Consider the following 21,231-nt stretch of genomic DNA (forward strand, 5'->3'; position numbering starts at 1 on the left):
AATTTTTTAATCGATCCGGGACCCCAAGAATCGATTTTAATTGAATTGTGAGATTCCAAAAGATCCCCCCCACACACACACACACACACTTATTGTATTCCTAAACAGAATGCAACATAACATGATAGTTTTGACTACTTTGAACTACAAATTATTTAAAAAAAATAATGCTGTGCTCATTTTCTGTCAGTGAAAGGTTCTCTCATATGTAAATACTACAAACAATATAGTGACCTCTAAAGCCAATGTTTGTAATGTCTGTTCAGTGCTTTTTCTGTGACTAATGTAATGTTTAAGAATTTTCTTAATTTGTGGGCTTTTCTTAGTAAATATTAACATACAGTTATTTGGCGATTGATCAATTGAGCACATCATGTACAGTATATAAGTAGAGAATTTTTGAGGTGTGTTTAGGGTGTACTCACACTTGTGATCTGAACCGTGCCCGAGCACCCAATTTGACACCCAAGGTCCAGTTCGTTTGACCAGTGTGATCACTCCATGGGTGCAATAAAAAACCGTGCCCTGGCCTGCTTGAAGAGGTGGGCTGAGGTATGCAAGTGTGATCACTAACTGTGCCGGAGCATTGAACAGCTACTACTTTTGTGTGCTCTACTGTAATCATTACAACAAACATCTTCTATTACTACTTGGACAAGAGCTCCTTTCTTCCTGTTTTCTTCAAAACATGAAGTTTCAACTTAATGACGTATGCATGCTCAGGCCCGGAATGTTAAGTGCAATGTGAGTGCAGGCCTGTGGGTACAATCGTGCTTGAGCACGGTACAACGTAACTGTGCCAAATATGAGTACGTCCTTTCTTTAAAGTATACAAGTATTGGGAAAAGTCATGTTTTGTGTTCTGTTTTTGTTTCTGACTCAAGCTGAGCCAAGACGAAGCCACTACTTTCTATGATGAGCTGAACCACCACATATTCGAGTTGGTTTCCAGCTCAGATGTGAATGAGAAAAAAGGCGGTATCCTTGCCATAGGTGAGTATGAATCAAATGAAAATCACTCTACTTCATATTTTTTATTTTTAATAAAATAATGGAACATGTAAATTTATGTTACCTTATTTTTCCATTTTGCCAGATTGAACTAATTTTGCTTTGAAAGTGACTCACCATTGCATTGCTTGGTTTGAAGTGATGTTATTGTGTAATGGCTTTCTCTACAGTGAGTTTGATTGGTGTGGAGGGGGGAAATGCCACACGTATCAGCCGATTTGCGAACTACCTACGGAATCTGCTTCCCTCCAGTGACTCAGTGGTCATGGAGATGGCCTCTAAGGCCATGGGTCACCTGTCCATGGCGGGAGACACCTTCACTGCAGAGTATGTGGAGTTTGAGGTGAAGAGAGCTCTCGAATGGCTGGGAGCAGACAGGAATGAAGGAAGACGGCATGCAGCGGTGCGTAGAGACACTTAACTGCATCATATTATATAGTCACAGTGAATTGCAGTCTGTTTGAAGCTCTTAACATTGTAGACCCTGACATATGAAATAATAAACTAAATAAAAAATGGAACCTTTATTGAACCTTTAGATAAAATATATATAAAAATAAGTGATTTTTGTTGAGTTTCATAATTTATATATTATTTGCAGAACTTTTCTGAAGTTACTAGCCACTCAGCATTTTCCATACCATACCATGGGGAAAAAACATGGGGCCATATACAGGGTTTTTCCTGGCTCAAAATGAGGCGGAGGTGGTAAAATCCTGATCATGTTTTAGTAGTAAGATAATTAAATTTGTATTTTTCGTAGACCATCATATAGCCTACTGTGTTTCCCACAGTATTTTTGTGGGTGGAGTTTGGTACCTCTAGAGGGATTTGGGGGCATGCCCCCCCCGTACATTTTTTTTGTACATTTTAAAGATAAATTCATTAATCTGGTACACTTTGAGTCACCCGAATCCACTGTTACAAATAAATAATCCACCCGCCAACCGTCCAAAATATGATATTCTTTGATTTAGATATCTGCATCTGATCATCACATTACAATTATTCAAATTCTCAGTGTTAAGCATGATGATATGGTACCATATCACACTGAAGTAGGCTGCTTTAAAATTAACATTTATTTTAAATAAAAGTTCTTCTTTTGGCAAAATTACATTTCCTTAAAGGAGAACTCCGGTCAATTTTAACATTGAGCTCATTTTTTTGTAAATTTGGAGTGCTGTCAATACAGAGAACAACGACAAAAATCGGTGTTGCCTACACCATGTTATCCTCTTTTTAAAATTTGCACCCTGTTGACTTCAATGGGGCAAGTTTTAAACCTGCTTTTAGCCTCTTAACATCCTTGATGTGTCATTACAAGTGCCCAGCCAATGTGAGTGATTCCTTCAGAGTGAACACGGGTGAATCTGACTGCAGTAGATGTGAAAGATATGAATAAAAATGATGTTATTTCAGCCAGCGCACATACCTGTATTTACATCCTGTTTTCGGTCCATAGTAATCGATTGTCGAGTTCACGCGCGTGATCATAGGTAACTAAACCTATGCGCGTGAACTCGACAATCGACAATTATTTTATTTTTTGATATTGCCGTTTTAATCAGGGCATTTGTCCGTTTGGGCAAGTACAATTCTCTCTCACTTGTCCCTTACAAAAAAAAAAAAAACATGTGTCCCGGACAAGCGTTAATGTCGAGCCCTGATATGTTTCCTTGATTGGTTTTCCCTGAGGAGAATTACGTTGTTGAAAACGAAAGTAAAAGAGTGACGCACGTTCATGGCGTTTTACCGTGATGAGAGTTCCGTGTCTTTATTAAACTCAACACATTATAATGATTTATCTGTCATCCAACCTCGGTTATTTGGAATGTTATGTTTCTATTACTTGGCCCGCCCGACCGGCAAATTATGATCCGCGCAGCACTATCGGCAAACTATACGGTTTGAGAATGGACACAGGTCGGGAACCCGCAACAGAACCGTCACGGTGGAAAAGGTGTATCTGAGCATGTGACTTGAGCGTGTGAGTTTTGTCGAGAGCCGGAGGCGGCAAAAAAATTTGACGGAAGTGGCTGCCTTGTAATCCTCTATGCAGGAAAAACCCTGATATAGATATTTTTAATTTTATCCAAATTATAATTTGGCAGCAGATATATTAGGCTGCTGTCACTTTAAGACCTGACACACGGATTTATTATACTGTTACATATGCATTTTATTTCTCAACTGTTTACATTCATTCAAAACAGAACTGACTGTGTTTACGTGAATACTTACCAAGACCAGCATTTTTTTACATTAATTTGTGTATATTTGACTGTTTAAGCACAATAAGCAGCGAAATAATACTCAAATTTAGTACTGAGAGACGGCTTTATGTGTGAGCCCAAAATATGTGAAATTGAGCAAAATTATGCAGAATACGTAACACCAACAATATGCATCTGGAGCAAATGAAAAGAGTGAGTGAGGGGAAGCGGGTTTGTGTGTAACTCGCTGTCGGAGAGATGAGAGAGAGAGAAAGCACAGCTGGTATCTATTCTGCGGAAAATAAGTATTGGAATAGTTTCAGTTATTTCAGTATCGATATGTTTTTTTTTTTTTTTTTTTTACAACACTACATTGCACTTAGTTTTATATTTCAGATGCCTTTTTAAAAGACTACAATTGAGAAATGTATATATTATATATAAAATTCTACCAGCCAAAGTGGCTAATAGGAGTGACTACATGCCACTGCTCAAATCCGCCTGCATTTAGCGGGTTGGCTGGTGTTAATGTAAAGCCCTGATAGAAAAAAAAAAAAAACACAAGAGGTCCAAACTGAGCAAAACTGAACAAAAATAGGACATTTGGTGTGGTTACTAATATTTATATTGCCAAAAATAAGATTAAATTCTGATCGCTTGTAATGTAAAACAATGAGATCTTTATAATAGTATAGCAGACAACATAAAATGCAGACATATCAGCTGTCACTCTATTTCTTGTAATAATTTGTATTAGTAAGATTATATTTAAATGCTTAGTTTTATGATTAAAGCTATGTAGTTTTTATTGTGGGGGCAAACATGTAATGCAATGCAAAACAACAATGATTTAGAGATGTACAAACAAACGTTCCTTAAAAGCTTGATCTTTCATAATTGATACTCACATTTTACATGATAAAAAAATATATATATATTTTATAGATAGTCAAGTAAACTTAAGTTGGATCAGATTATTGTGTACATCTTGAAATGTAACAATAAAAAGTTATTCTTACGTAAACTTTATAAATATCAGTAAAGATTTCACAGCAAAAAGACGTCTGTACCACAACCTGAAGTGGGTCATTTTAAAATTATACTAAAAGGCTTTTAACTTGCTAAAAATTATAAACTACCACATCAGACAACAGAAGGCATGTAGTAGATCGTGGTCAGCACTTTTTCAGCAGTTTTGATCATGTTGATAATTTATAGGCCATAGAAATTTCCATATCAAATATGATACAGTAGACTAAAAGTAGCATTTTTCCTAGGATTATTTTAAATTAATGCCACAGATATGTTGCGATACAAACTTTATATCAGAATCTCTTCAACTTTATTGGTTATTTTAGCTTCTTGAATAGTACTAGTCTCAGTCTATGTGATCTCATTGCTCTCCTCAGTGACCACTGTGTGACTCCACTGACCCCACTTGGCACTGTGTTTTTGTTTCAGGTGCTGGTTTTGCGAGAGCTCGCCGTTAGCGCACCTACATTCTTCTTCCAGCAGGTGCAACCATTCTTTGATAACATTTTCTATGCTGTGTGGGACTCCAAACAGGCCATTCGTGAGGGTGCAGTATCTGCACTCAGAGCCTGTCTGATCCTCACCACACAGAGAGAGACCAAAGAGATGCAGAAACCACAGTGGTACAAGGTCAGAATCAACACAGCTTTAACTGTTTTCAAATATGTTTGCATGAATGCTATGGGTATATGGGCACTCACACATTCTATGTATTTTGTTGTCATTAACAGCAAACATTTGAGGAAGCTGAGAAGGGTTTTGATGAAACTCTGGCTAAAGAGAAAGGCATGAATAAGGATGACCGTGTGCATGGAGCTCTACTCATTCTCAATGAACTAGTGCGAATAAGCAGTATGGAGGGAGAGGTATGACACTGAACATGCTACGGGCAGCATGACACATGATTACCTCACGTTACTCTGCCTTACTAAAGCTTATTTACTCTTTCTTTTTATTTTCTTTGTTCTATTTTATTGGTTCTTTTTCTTATTGTTTTGCTTATTTTTATTGTACATTTGTTAATTTCTTATTTTTCTTTGTTCTATTTGGTTCTTTCTCTTGTTTTGTCTTTTACTTTTTCTTTGTTCTTTCTTTCGTGCTCTATTGTTATCTTTTGCCATTTTTAGTCGTTCATTTGCTTTCCATTTGCATGTTCGTTTGTTTCACAATTTTTGCTTGCTTTGTTTATTTTTGTTTCTGTGTATTTTTACAATAATTGTAAAATTGTAAAAAATATTTTACATAATTCGTTGCTTCAGTGTTTTTACTTATTTGATTAATGATTTTGGTTCTTTTATTCCTGAAGCGTATGAGAGAAGAGATGGAGGAGATCACGCAGCAGCAGATGGTTCATGATAAGTACTGTAAGGAGTTGATGGGTTTCAGCACTAAGCCTCGACACATCACACCCTTCACCAGCTTTCAGTCAGTGCAGCCACAGCAGTCCAATGCTCTGCTGGGGCTGCTGGGATATAGCACACCACAGGGCTTTCTAAGTTTTGGAGCTGCACCTGTTCCCTCTAAAAGCACCCTGGTGGAGAGCCGGTACTGCAGAGAACTGATGGAGGAGCGTTTTGACCAGGTGATTGTATTTATTACTGTAGTGAAGAGGAAATTAATGTTTTGGAAAAGACTAGCATTTTTATCTGTTTTCTTTCTTTTTGAGTCAGTCTACCATTTAGGGTATGTTATATGTGCATTGAAGAAAAATGCAAAAAAAATTTTAGGGCTGTCAACGGTAACGCATGCGATTATTTTTTTCCAATTTAATGCGTTAAAATATTTAACGCAATTAACGCAGCATCTGTAAATTTTTGTCATCCTTTGGGTAGTGTTAAATTATATGATCCCGCTCTTATTCTTATTCATAAATGCTTTTAAACCATTCAAGCGCGACAAGACAAAAGAGAACACGCTGCCTGTGAATGTTCTGTTTGTGACACACACAAGATGCACAGAAAGACACGCGCCAGTATCGTGCGCACAGACAGCACGCCAGAATACAGTTCTTTTTCGTGCTTGAACGAACAATAACACACACAATTATGCCAAAATATCAGTTTTGTAACATAAGAGCAGTCTTAAATTAGTTAAATAAAGTCTTAAATGAACGTAAAGAGTTGTGAGAGAATGAGACGCGTGTGAGATCCGCGTGGTGTGCAGCAGTGGCTGGCACCCAATAAAGCTTTCTGTCAGTAAAGTTAATCAAAGAACAACGGGAACAGAGAAACTTACTCACTGCTCTTGACTAAAGAACTTTTGTAGCTTTAATCAGAGGTGTAAAGTCCAGCGGTCAGAAAGTAAAAGTCCTGCCATATGTTTATTCCACCCATGAACTCAGCTGATTTCACTAATTAGTTCTATCTCCTAAAAACTGTGCTAATTAGCAAATCCAGGTTAGAACAAAATACTGAGGAGGACTTTTACTTTCTGAACCTGGACTTTACACCTCTGGCTTTAATAAGGATTAGTCTATATTTAATTTATAATTTAGGCAGTGCAGACTGTTTGACCTTTATTCAATTTCTGTATATTTCATACCTGTTAGACAGGAAGGGCACAGGTAAATATGATATTTATTATGGGTTTATGTGAGGATTGTTTGAAGTTCACTTAAGTTAAAAGTTCTTATATTTTTTGAAGCCTAATAAATGTAAAAAAATATATAACTTTCAATTACACTGTAATGTTGGATGGCTATAATTAATGTTTAAATTGGGGGAGGGGGGAAATCTTTTTTATCCAGACATCAATAGCTGTATTAGTATCAGTATTTTGATTCATAAAAAGATGCCATTAAACAAGTATTTAAAATATACTGTCTTTATGTTGTCTCTACATTAATTTGGAGATTAACTGTGAAATTATTACATTATAAAATATATAAACTAATATAAACCTTTAAAAACATAAGTGTTTTTAATTGAGATTAATCACAGAAAAAATTGTGATTAATCGAGTTAATCGATTGACAGTACAAATTTTTTTCTAACTGAAAAAAATAAATCACATTTTTGTCAGGTTTTCTAGAAGGAAGCACTTAAGAGCAGACAGATGTTTAATTAGACTTTATTTAATAAAGGGTCAAACCAGTTAACCTGTCAAAACAGTGACCAAGTCCAAGTTGTCAGTGAGAGAGAGGAGGTCAAAAAGGCGAACAAATCAGATCCGGAGATCAGTCAATGATAATACAGGATCATGGTCAAGGACGAGTCCTGACAGATTTATCATTTAAGGCAGGGGTCTTCAACGTTTTTCAGGGCAAGGACCCCTTAAGGCTTGTATTTTTATACAGACTGAATATTTTAGAAGTGAAGGCTGGAAGGATTATTGAATTTTTAATCATGAAAATCTGTGTGAAACGTTTTGAATTCAAATATTCACAGCTTAAATGTACAACTATGTTGAATTTCAGACCCTAAAAATCCAAGCCCTGAAAATACAATGCATTAAAATTCAAGCTGTTAATGCAAGCGGTTGTTTTTTAAGTTAGTGCAATTCAACATAATTTTTCTTCCATATGGTTCTCTAGTAAAGTGCAGATGTAATGCATAAGCAATGGCTCCACCATAACAAGAATAGCAATGTACAGTGAGGCATCTAAGATTATTTAAGATTAGTCATTACTTTGACATTACTTTTTTAACTGTAATGGAATATCAAAAATATTTTTCTATTTATCTGTTTGTCTGCAATTACATTCCTCGTATCTATTTTGACATGCCATATTTTTGTCCCGTGTTAGTTATCACTGTCAATTACAATTTCAAGAGTGAATCACGCATTTATATGTAGATGTCACTTCCGAAATTTTGCAGCGTGTAATTGGCCAGTGGTCCTCTTAGCAGCATGAAAAACAAAACTTGTATTCAATGGATTAGCCTCGAAAGACCATTTCAGTTTGTTTGAAATTTCTTTGATGTTCCTTAAATTAAAAGAAAAATTAAAGTTTATATTTGATTTACTTTAAATTTAAGAAAATATGTATTTTTTCTTATGGCCAGAAAAGTTCTGTAAATGTTACTTACCATTTGGTTACCAACCATTTTACTAACCCTTTGCAACTAAAAAATGGTTTATGACAATACCATGCAGCCATTATCATATGACGTTTTTCTTCCCACTGAGTGTAGCTGGCGCTATAATAAGCACATTTACATGTGTGCCAATGATTGCAGAAATGTATGGGCTAGAATCAATACCCTCAAATCAAATGGTCATATAGAATTCATGAATTTTCTGAAAAACATACTTTTTCAAAAAAGGGTGATTGTCTAACTCACTTGGAAATTGGAATGTATTTAAAGATTAAAAGATTTTCAAAAATGTTTGATTTATCAAATTTGAGCTAATATATGATTCAGAAATTATCTATATTGTCTAAATGGCCCATAACATCTGTGTTTCAGTTTCTGAACTTTTCGCATTTATAATAGAGTTTCTGAATAGTGTTATGAATGGAACAAACTGCACCAATGTTATGACATTATGGTTCTGCTGTTGTATCAGGTGTGCCGTTGGGTGCTGAAATACAGGACCAGTAAGAATCCACTAATCCAGATGACTATCCTAAACCTTCTGCCGCGACTCGCTGCCTTCCAGCCTCACATTTTTACTGGTAACCCACCAACTGTTTTTTGATATCAATAATTAAATGTCTCTAATTCAGTGACACTTTATTTTTAACAAAGCTTAATTTTTTTTATTTATTGTGGTGCTACTGTGCATATTACAATAATACTTTTGTTTGGTTTTACTTTTTTTTGATTGACTATATGTATTTTTTTCTTCTACCCTCAGATCAGTATTTGCAGGACACTATGGGGCACCTGCTGGGCTGCCTGAAAAAAGAAAAGGAACGGACGGCAGCGTTTCAAGCATTGGGTCTGCTGGTGGTGGCTGTGAGGGCCGAAATTCAGCCCTTCCTCACCAAGATCCTGGAGATTATTAAAGCTGCACTGCCACCTAAAGACTTTGCACACAAGTAAGAATCTGAAACCATCCAAATCCAAACTTTCTTCAGTGCACAGCTCAGATCCAAGCACTATCTAGAGGCCTAAAAAATAAAAGCAATAAGAGGGCATACAGTAATTATTAAGCAGATGAACCATTCAGCTTAAAATGATTTATTGTTTGTTTAAAGACTATGGCAACATTATGATCCATGCTAAATAAGTTATTATTATTATTATTTTTTTCAGTTGATCCCATGCAGTTGCTGTTGATCAGTTTCTTTCTTGTGTTCATGTACAGCATTTTCACTTGACAGCTTGTACCATAGACAAAAGTAATGAAGCCACTATCATAATGTTTAAACTGTAAACGTTCTTATTCTAGAGAGCATTTTGTATTTCCCTGGAAGCAAAAGACTGTACATTTTAACAAGTACAAAATCTGATAACATTTAATTTCGTCAACTTCTAGGAGTACAACTTTTAGTAATATTAGGTTACTAAGTTTGCTGTTCAATGTTTATTAGTGCCGGGCAACATGATCAGAGTTCAATATAAAATGTACTAGTGTTGTTACTGTTTCACTAAACATTAAAAGTTAAGAATTATATTACATTACAATTATATACATTGTAAATGTTCTTTTCTTTTCTTTTTCTCCCTCTGTCCTGTGTTGTAATCTTTTAGGAGGCAGAAGACTATGCAGGTGGATGCTACTGTGTTTACTTGTATAAGTATGCTGTCCAGAGCTATGGGGCCTAGCATCCAACAGGATGTCAAAGAACTTCTGGAGCCTATGTTAGCTGTTGGTCTCAGGTACTGTACCAGTCAAACTACTTTGAGTTAGTGTTTAAATCTTATTTTTTCGTATTAATAAAACTACTAAACATAAATGCAGTTGATTGTACAAAAACTTTTTGCTTGGATTCTACATCAGAAGTCTGCTACCTGACCTGAGCCCGACGTGTCCCGAAAAACTCACGGCTTTCAGGCCGGGTTTGGCTTAATGTATCATGAATATCTTCGGCTTCGGGGCTGGTTCAGGTTTTTAACTAAGAAAAACTATATATAGTTAAGGCTTGAGTGCTGTCTACTGTGTTGTGGCTGAAAGAGCGCATATATATATATATATTCGAATTACGTGGGAGCCAGTGGGAGCTGAGCTCCCATAGAGAGAGGATGAGCTCCCATGAAAGCAGTAAAATCATACACCTGTGGGGGTCTCTAAAAATCATCAGCACCATTATTTTAAATTACAAATAAAGCACTTTTTCCTTCAGACTGTAGCATGACTTAAAAGATAGGACAAGATGCCAAACACATGGATCTCGCGGGATCTCGGATCGTCATCACACTACGGTACATCCTTATGCTTAAATCAAGTGATAAAAGTGCCGCTGCGATCATTGGCGCGGATACTGTGTTTGTTTGTGGCTCGCGCACAGTCTTCACTCGGGCGCGCTTCAATCCGTTGTGGAGACTCTCTATTCGTTCCAGTAAAATTACAAAACAAAATGCACACAAACGTGTCTCTGCCTGAAATAGAACCACTTATAAACATAATCGGATTTGATGAAAAAAAAAAACTGATATGAGTGCGGATTCGAACCCAGGACCTCTGACGCGTTTGGCAAATGTTCTACCACTGGACCACTTAAGTATATAACATATAGCATATATTAGACCTCATTAAACGACAAATTAAACCAAATGTACTATTTAAATTGAATTGTGTTATCAACGCTTTTTTATTAAATTTTTATTATATTTACAAATTTTTATATTTTTATATTACATTATTAAGCTACCGCGCCTGCTCATAGGCTAGCTACTTTTTTTTTTTTTCTTTTTTTTTTAAAGAGACCCCCACAAAGATGAAATCATAATTCGAACCCTGTATATATATATATATTATGGGGGGCCAAACAGGAAATAATTCTATGTAAATCCGAATATATAGTTAAAACTCTGAATATATAGTTGTAAATCCTGAATATATAAATGTAACCCTGAATATATAGTTATAACTCTGAATATATAAATGTAAATCCTAAATATATAGTTATAACTCTGAATATATAAATGTAAATCCTGAATATATAGTTATAACTCTGAATATATAAATGTAAATCCTGAATATATAGTTATAACTCTGAATATATAGTTATAATTCTGAATATATAAATGTAAATCCTGAATATATAGTTATAACTCTGAATATATAAATGTAAATCCTGAATATATAGTTATAACTCAGCATGTGAGCTCCGCTCAATATTCCGCTCTATGCCAATGCGCTCCACTCAATCGCTCACGGCCCAAGCGCTCAAATCCCGCTCCGACATGAAATCTCAGTGTAACGTAGGCTACTGTACTATAGCCTTTGTTGATTATTTTTAAGGCATTGTTGGGGGCATTTACCATTTTGCATAGGTGGCCTCAGCACATTGTTTGTGTGATAATAGGCCATTCTTTAAACTTTATTAGTTTCAGAAAGATTCTCGCGGATACAGAGACAGTTGAAACAAAGGCAGATCTTTATTTTACAAAAGCACAAGGTTTTGGTGTTATTGTGAATGTATACAAATAAAAGTAGACCCTTTGTAGTTGTCTTACACACTAATATGTATGTTTAGTGTTTCTTCCGCTGTCATTAAAGAAAAATCCATCAGAACACGCTGGCGCATTCGTTGTACAGGGTTAGAGAAAAGCTTATTTAGTTTCATATTTATGTTTAAATAATATGCTGGGCTGCATTTCCCGAAAACCTTCTTTACGCTATCATTCTTAAGTTATAACTATATATTCAGGATTTACATTTATATATTCAGAGTTATAACTATATATTCAGGATTACATTTATATATTCAGAGTTTTAACTATATATTCGGGATTTACATTTATATATTCAGATTTACATTTATATATTCAGAGTTATAACTATATATTCAGGATTTACATTTATATATTCAGAGTTATAACTACATATTCAGGATTTACATTTATATATTCAGAGTTATAACGTACTCGGTTACTAACGTAACCTCGGTTCTCTCTAGAAGAGGGAACGAGTACTGCGTAAGATATCTTACGCTAGGGGAAAATCCTTTTTCCGCGAGATATTGAAGCCAAAAATTATCCTTAATTTTGTAATAATGCAAAACGCGTTGCGGCAGCATACAGACATAGGCGAGGCAGCTCGCGCGCCTATTGGCTGTTCTGCGGCAACTGCAGCAGCCAATCGAGCGAGGCCTGGCGTGACGCCAGACCCAATGAGGGTGCTTCGCGCCTGCTGCGTCACATCCCGCCGAAACGGGCGTGGTCTAGGCCTATAAATACCGCTCGCAGGCAGCTATTATCTGGTTTTTCATCATCGAAGCAACCAGAGCGTGTGCATGCACGGCAAGATACGCAGTACTCGTTCCCTCTTCTAGAGACATTTCGAGGCAGTTTATGTGCAGAAGCTTCTCCCGTTCTGACCACTGGCCGAAGAACGGTCTGCCCTCGAGCAGCGCTCCCCATCCCGAGGTGGATGCGTCCGTAGACACCACCCTCACCCTCGAGGAAGTCCCCAGGCTTACACCTGATTGGTACCAGTCGTCCGCTTTCCAAGGTTTCAGAGCTGTGACGCACTTCTGATTGACCTTGAGACGAAGCAGACCGGATGTCCACGCTCGGCATGGGACTCGCGCTTTCAGCCAGAACTGCAGTGGGCGCATGCAGAGCAGGCCCAGCTGGAGCACTGATGATGCTGAGGCCATGAGACCCAGCATCTTCTGAAATTTCTTGAGCGGGACAGATGCGCCGCAGCGGAAAGAGTTCGCTGCACGCTGAATGTCTACCGCGCGCTGTGGTGATAGTCGCGCTATCATGGACAGCGAGTCCAGCTCTGTGCCCAGGAAAGATATCGTCTGACTGGGGGACAGAGAGCTCTTCGCCCAATTGACTCTGAGACCCAAATTCTCGAGGTGATTGAGTAAAATGGTCGTGTGCTCTATGAGCACTGAGCGAGATTGCGCTAGAATCAGCCAATCATCCAAATAGTTCAGTACTCGCACGCCCCTCATTCTGAGGGGTGCGAGCGCCGCATCCATGCACTTCGTAAATGTACGGGGTGCCAGGGATAAACCGAACGGCAGGACTATGTACTGATATGCCTGGCCCTCGAAGGCGAATCTCAAAAATCGCCTGTGACGTGACGCTATCTGTATTTGAAAGTACGCGTCTTTCAGATCTATTGACGCGAATCTGCGCGAGGATTTCTCTGGTCGTGAGCATCCTGAACTGTCGCTTCACAAGCACTCTGTTCAGTTGCCTTAGATCTAGTATGGGTCTGAGTCCCCCGTCTTTTTTCGGTACCAGGAAGTATCTGCTGTATAGCCCTCCTTCGCTCTGAACTTGAGAGAGAGGCTCTATGGCCCCTTTGCTCAATAGTTTCGCCACTTCGGCTCGAAGTAAATGTGCTACTTCTTTTTTTACCGTGGTCTCGACGCGCGCCGTATAGCGGCGAGGGCGTCGGCGAAACTGCAGCGAATAGCCTCTTTTTATAATGTTTTAGCACCCACTTCGAAACCCCAGGCAGCTTTGCCCATGCATCTGCATGAATAGCTAGGGGTTGAATACGAAGCGTGCTCCGTTCGCTCAGCGATGGAGAGGCCTCGGTGTGCTGTAACACAAGCGTCGCGCTCGTGACATTTGAGGCAGGGGTGCGCTGATAAAAGCGGGCAGATTGCCCGCGCTCGACTCCTCTGCGGCGGTCAACCGAGAGGGGGAGAGCTGGGCGAGTCCCGTAGGAACTGTCATGTCTGTGCGTGGATGTGGGCGCGGGATAGCGGGCACATTTACCACACCGAAAGCATTGTTCGCTTGAGTGAAGCGAATGCACATTGGTTTCGTTTTTACAGAAACCGTGAGACATGCATAACGTAGTGTTTGTGGGCACTGGGTAGTGGGCACATTTACCACGTTTGATGCGCAATCGATCTGAGTCGATTTATGTGCGCGAGCCCTGTGTGACGGGCTGTGCTTGTGTGTAGAGATGGGCACTGGGCAGTGGGCATTCTTTCTACACATAAAACACCATTGGCCGTGGCCGGGACACCAGAAAATTCACTCTTATGGGATTTATCTGGGTAGCCGTAAAAGCGGCGTTCGTGTGCAGGCAAGCTTGCTGCGTCGCCGACTTGTTTACTGCAGAATACACTGGAACAGTCACATTTACTGGAACTGAACGAGCGAGAAGTTGCCATAGAAACAGAGAGCGTCAACATGCTGGCGTTTATTTGCAGGCCTGCGTGCATTACAACAGGCTTGCTCACTGCAATACTGACATTTCCAGTCGCCCGAACTTCAGAGGGGAATGAGAAATGTATGAGAAATGGAGGTCGGTCCGTCCGCAGCGGGACCAGAAACACTCTCTTTTCTCCTTATGCCGGAGGAGCAGTCTCGGAGAAGGATGCCAGGTGAGTCCTAAGAGTCACCATAGGCAGTAACTAGCTCGCACTGAGGGCAGTCGCCGTCAGCGAGCGCGAGAGCTGCGTGATCCTCAGGAAAGGGGCTTCTTCAAAAAGACGCCCAGCTCTTTTAGTGCAATGAGAGTGTGTGTCGCGGCGGCGAGCACACACACATACATAAACACAGTAGCAGAGAAAGGATATAACGCCGGATAGCGCAGCAGGAAGGCAAGGAAGGCGGCGCGGCCAGCGACTTCAGTGACTCGTCCCGCTGAAGGTGCTCTCTCTCAGACGGCGCGGCTTCTTTCCAGCTCCAGCGATGCGTGTGCTTCGCTTGAAGGATGAAAAATCAGATAATAGCTGCCTGCGAGCGGTATTTATAGGCCTAGACCACGCCCGTTTCGGCGGGATGTGACGCAGCGGGCGCGAAGCACCCTCATTGGGTCTGGCGTCATGCACAGGCCTCGCTCGATAGGCTGCTGCAGTTGCCGCAGAACAGCCAATAGGCGCGCGAGCTGCCTCGCCTATGTCTGTATGCTGCCGCAACGCGTTTTGCATTATTACAAAATTAAGGATAATTTTTGGCTTCAATATCTCACGGAAAAAGGATTTTCCCCAGCGTAAGATATCTTACGCAGTACGAGAGACCTCTCGTAAGAGAACTACATATTTAGGATTTACATTTATATATTCAGAGTTATAACTATATATTCAGGATTTACATTTATATATTCAGATTTACATTTATATATTCAGAGTTACATTTATATATTCAGAGTTATAACTATATATTCAGGATTTACAACTATATATTCAGAGTTTTAACTATATATTCAGGATTTACATTTATATATTCAGAGTTATAACTATATATTCAGGATTTACATTTATATATTCAGAGTTATAACTATATATTCAGGATTTACATTTATATATTCAGAGTTATAACTATATATTCAGGATTACATTTATATATTCAGAGTTTTAACTATATATTTGGGATTTACATTCATATATTCAGAGTTATAACTATATTCAGAGTTACATTTATATATTCAGAGTTATAACTATATATTCAGGATTTACAACTATATATTCAGAGTTTTAACTATTCAGGATTTACATTTATATATTCAGAGTTATAACTATATATTCAGGATTTACAACTATATATTCAGAGTTTTAACTATATATTCAGGATTACATTTATATATTCAGAGTTTTAACTATATATTCGGGATTTACATTTATATATTCAGGATTTACACTTATATATTCAGAGTTATAACTATAATATATATATATATATATATATATATATATATATTAACAGAACTGTTTTTTGCGTGTGCTCTCGCGTGCTCTTTCAGTCACAACACAGCAGACGGCACTCAAACCTTAACTATGAGTGCTATAAGGCAAACAATTACTGAGGGAAAACGTATTACAGTGCCAAATGATGCAGGGAAAGCTGCACTGCAACGAATACTACTGAATAGGCCTAAAAGGAAAAATATTTGGATAACAGGTGAGCCAGGGGATAGCACAAAATTATACATAAATCTCCAGAATTACTACGCAATAATGTGTGTGTGAAGTGAATGAGTGTAAACTAAGCACAGTGCAAATCAAAAAAGCTGCGTTACCGTCTCTGTGTCTCTCAGAAATCAGAGCTTTGTCAAGAGTAGGCCTACTATCAATAAAATACTGCATTATAAACATTTTCTACTACTTGATAAGTATATTTAAATGTTTTAAACCTTGAGAGACGATATGATAGATTATATTTTGATACACAAATGAGTGAAAATTCTATGAATGAAATGAGCATGTGCTTTTGTAAATCAAATAGCTTTGTTTCTCTCGCGTCTCTCAGAAATCGGCTTTGTCAAAAGGTTGCTATCAACTAAAACTACATCATACACATTTTCTACTATTTGATATGTGTATTTAAATGTTTAAAACATTGTACGATATGATAAATAAATGAGTGCAAACTATATGCATGAAAGAAAACGCAATAAGTAGTAAAATAGCCGTGTTGCCATCTCTGTGCGTCTCTCTGAATCATTCACATTTTCTACCACTTGATGTGTCTATTATGTTTTAAACCTTGTACGATATGATCTTGTCGTTTCAACCAATAAAAGCTCCGCGGTTACGTGTAGTGTAGGTCTTACAAAGCTGTCTTGGCTTACATCTCTACAGCGAAATTTCGGGTTCGGTCTTAAACTTTAACACTACCGTTCAGGTTTGGGTCGGGTCAAACGGGTTCGGGCTTCAGTTTAAAGCCTGTGCAGACCTCTATTCTACATGCCAGAAGATTCAGACATCATTTCCTGTGTCATCTGTCTGATTCTCTCCCTCTCTTCTCTTTAGTCCTGCTCTCACCGCAGTGCTTTACGACCTGAGCAGGCAGATCCCACAGCTGAAGAAAGACATTCAGGACGGTCTGCTAAAGATGCTTTCACTTGTGCTCATGCATAAGCCTCTGCGTCACCCAGGTATGCCCAAGGGCCTGGCATACCAGTTGGCATCACCCAGCCTGACCAACATCCCTGAGGCTAGCGATGTGGGCAGCATCACCCTGGCACTGCGTACTCTCGGCAGCTTTGAATTTGAAGGTACAGGATACTTTAGATGACACTTTAGGTTAAAATGCCATTTTCTTTTCAGTTTATTCATAAATTATGAAATATTTTTTTGCAAAGATCAACTTTTAATTATATACTTTCATGAATAGTGTCTTAAAAGGCACCTATTGGTCAAGGGCAGAGATGTCCAATCCTCTTTCTGCTGGCCAATGTCCTGCAAAGTTTTACTACAACCTTTTCCCAACACACCAGCCTGGAAGTTTCTAGTAACCTGGACTATCACCTATTGTAGTCAAGTCAAGTCACCTTTTTATTTAGCGCTTTATACAATACAGATTGTTGCAAAGCAGCTTTACAGTGATAACAGCAGCTCTAAAAGAAAATAGTGTCATTGTTCAGCTGAAGTCAATTCAGTGTTGATTCAGTTCCAGTGTAAAGATCATTAATTATTAAATTAGCTCATTTCAACTATAAAGTAGTTCTGCAGAAAATAGTGATGTCATCATCCAGCTCAGTTCAGTTCTCTTCCATTAGTGTCGGTTCAGTCAAATCAATAATATTGTTGAATATTAAGTGACTCCAACTATGCAAGCCAGAGGGGACAGTGGCAAGGAACCCAAATTCCATCAGGTGACAGAATGGGGAAAACCTTGAGAGAACCAGACTCAGTCTGGGGGCCAGTTGTCATCTGGCCAAAGAACAAACACGGTGTGATTATGATTCAGGCTGCATCACACGTCAGAAATCAGATTGTGGATCGTAACATCAAATATTTCATCCAGTTCCTTTTTCTTGAAGATCGGATTCATCATGCCAGTATTGAGACGAAACTGGTCATAGTTCTGTGCAGAGGGCTTGTCTGCCTCTTGTGGTCTTTGCTAAGGATCTGTGCCAATGGCTGTCGTGTCGACGAGGCCTTCACAGGGGATTGTTTAGTTGACAGGATCTCAGCTGACGTTCAGGGCTGCGTTGTGGTCGTGTCTAGGTGCAGGTCCACCATCTGATCTGGGTACAAAGCGGATACGGCCGACTACTAGCCTAGAAATCTAGACGCACCCTAGTGGCAGCAAAATGTATTTTGCAGCCAGGGTAGTCTAGCAACTCTCCATTGACTTTCGAGCTGCAAAAACCTAAATTGGGTCAGGCCAATCACGTCGTGTATAGAGTAGGCGGGGCGGGCTTTACATAATGACGACAGAGTTGCGACGGTTCCCTGCAGTCTATGTTCCCTGGCTGCTACTTGAAAACAAAGAATGGCTGCTGCTGGAGAACATTCTTTCGAATCGGCTTTGGCCGCGACTCTGGAGGACTTGGAGTTACGTTTTTCTTTGAGAAAAGAGCAAAGAACGGCACTTAAGTCATTCTTAAAAAAAGGAAGATGTGTTCGTAGTTTTGCCGGCCAGATATGGCAAAAGTTGAATCTATCAACTAGCTCCGCTGTTGGGAAAACGCTCTGGTTGGTTGAAGCGATGTCCTATTGCGTGCAGAGGGAATTTGAAAGACAGCCGTTTATCCCGCCCCTCGGATTGAGCCGTGTCTATGGTGAGTTGCTAGACCTAACATTTTGATGTAGGTCTGGCTTGCCAGGCTAGCTGACTACAGTAACCTCGGGATAAACAGAGAAGACTAATATTAGCATAGATGCCATTCTTCTTATGTACCAAGTACATCGGGTGTTATGGGAATTGTTCTCGGTTCCGGTTGGGTTGACCTAATTTATTCAGACCGGATGTCACCACTCTTTTCACACGAACAGCAACCAGAAGAAGACGGAAGAGGGAGAGCACTAAAACAGTGCCCTTTAACTTCTGTGGAGGTCACACCTTTCGAATTTGGCTTGACCGAGAAAGGTGTAATTTTCAACCGGGAAAAGTTCCTTTGTTTGGAAGTTGACTCATTTGCGTGATCAGAATGGGCTGGCAGTTTTGTGTCCCTTTATAGTCTAATTAATATAACAAGCGTACAATGCATGTTACAAGGAGGAGATATACACCAATGTTAAACAAAGATTATTTTGATAGGCAGCAAGATATAGATGAGGTTACAATAACTAGTATTCCATAAGGCATGCCTAAAACAGTATACAATACTGTATTCAATTCTTCAGAACAGTATACAATTATTTAAGCGCAAAGGAGCAACCTGAAAAAATTATCATCAAATGATGATTTGATGGTCTGGATAGAACAGTTATTGCTATAAATATACAAATTGTTTACTGCAAAATCCAGTTTAAAAAAAATAATAATCTAGACATAGACACTAATATTCCCTAAATTAGGAATATTCAAATGGCAGACCGCGATCCTGGTCCGGACCCTGGCTTGGTTCCAACCGGCCCGCGAGACATAATGACAACTGTTGTACCATTTTACCGTTTCCAGTTAAAGTGTGCAGCACGTCAAAACAACGGAGTGGTTCAAACCATAAGCACTCTGAACCCTATTCAGTATATTTTCTGTCCCATGGCATTCTGCCTTACATATGTATCTAAATGTAAAAATAATAATTGCTTGTTAAAACATCTGATCTGATGAATATTAACCTTTTAATATTCATATCTAATTGGGCTCAACTGATCACTTACATTTTCTTTAGAAAATATAATGTTTTTTTCTTTCCTGTTTGGTTAATTTTTAGGTCACTCCTTGACCCAGTTTGTGCGCCACTGTGCTGACCACTTCCTGAACAGCGAGCACAAGGAGATCCGCATGGAGGCAGCACGTACCTGCTCACGTCTGCTCACCCCGTCCATTCACCTGATCAGCGGCCACGGACATGTGGTCAGTCAAACCGCTGTGCAGGTGGTGGCTGATGTTCTCAGCAAGTTACTGGTGGTTGGCATCACTGACCCAGGTGAGAGACACAGCTGTTTGAATTCATGTTAGCTTATAGATTATGTATATACACATTTCTGTGTGCAAGTACGTTTATACTCATACAAATGTAAATGTATACGTCCATAAATTTAATGAAAACGTGTTGCTTAGTGGAGATTCTTCTTAATAAATAAAATACATAAGTTGAGTTTTAGCCAGTAAAGTTTAATGCATAGAATCTGGGGTTCTGTTAATAGTTTAAAAGTTCATCATTATGATTATTCGGTGTATTAGAATAGGTTAACATGCTTTAATATTCAAAAAACACATTATTTTTCACATATTGTACTTTGTTGCAGTACCTCTCTTCCCAGTCTGTCTGAAACACTTTGATTGAGTTCCAGTTTCTACAAAGCCCCTTTTTCTATAACACGAGCTTCAGCTTCCATGGCTTCTTAAGCAGTTGTAAACGGTTAACGGTTATTGTCGTCGGTTTTACCATATCAGCTGAAGCCCGAGTCAGATTCTGAAAATGTGAATGATCAAGCAGATCGATCGGAAGCAACCTTGCTAGCACGACTTGTGTAGTGCTTGCGTTGTACTCTCTCAGGTTTAGGAAGCTGTACTCCATAAAATGCGCTGTACACAAACTAACTTTTGGGTTGTACTGCTCAGGAACGGCGTTAAAAATAAAACCTAACCAAAACCAACCTAGTGTCATTCAATTTTTGGAAGGCCAAAAAATCGTCACATTTATCCTATTTAACTCTTCAAGGATGACTTCCTTGTTTAATGGGAAGTGTTGCTCAACTTGTCTCTACAAAATGGTGCTCAGTAATCTAAAGGTCAGGTGAAATTCTTTGTGAGAATAAAGTTAATGGGTGCTTCTCATTTCTTATTTGTGCATCCTTGCTTTTTTTTCCTCGCTTCCTAACTCCACCACCTTAGGATGTGAGGGAAGGATACAAAGAAAGAAAATGAAGATGTAGGAATCAAAAGAAAGATTTTTTGTACATTGGAATGTTCTTGATCACTTAAGCATAATTTCAAAGTGTCATCAGCTGTGCTCAAGGGATATGCCCTTATGTTGTTAAAATTTGGTTAAGAAATTCACAATAAATATTAATAAAGCAAGATGTCCTGTTGAAATATAT

The 21,231-nt window shown here is 38.8% G+C and overlaps 1 protein-coding gene across 1 annotated transcript in view; it reads left to right on the top strand.

Moving 5' to 3' along the window:
- The window catches only part of mtor (mechanistic target of rapamycin kinase), a 224,863-nt gene that overhangs the window by 17,207 nt on the left and 186,425 nt on the right, over positions 1-21,231 (top strand). Inside the window, exons 3-12 of the mRNA XM_084138801.1 lie at positions 885-993; positions 1,182-1,414; positions 4,689-4,889; positions 4,991-5,125; positions 5,566-5,841; positions 8,769-8,877; positions 9,060-9,243; positions 9,899-10,027; positions 17,044-17,288; positions 19,899-20,114. Of these exons, the coding sequence (XP_083994927.1) occupies positions 885-993; positions 1,182-1,414; positions 4,689-4,889; positions 4,991-5,125; positions 5,566-5,841; positions 8,769-8,877; positions 9,060-9,243; positions 9,899-10,027; positions 17,044-17,288; positions 19,899-20,114 (1,837 nt within the window). The remainder of the gene's footprint in view (positions 1-884; positions 994-1,181; positions 1,415-4,688; positions 4,890-4,990; positions 5,126-5,565; positions 5,842-8,768; positions 8,878-9,059; positions 9,244-9,898; positions 10,028-17,043; positions 17,289-19,898; positions 20,115-21,231) is intronic.

Source organism: Abramis brama, assembly GCF_963993115.1.
Source record: "Abramis brama genome assembly, chromosome: 16".
Taxonomy (NCBI): Eukaryota; Metazoa; Chordata; class Actinopteri; order Cypriniformes; family Leuciscidae; genus Abramis; species Abramis brama.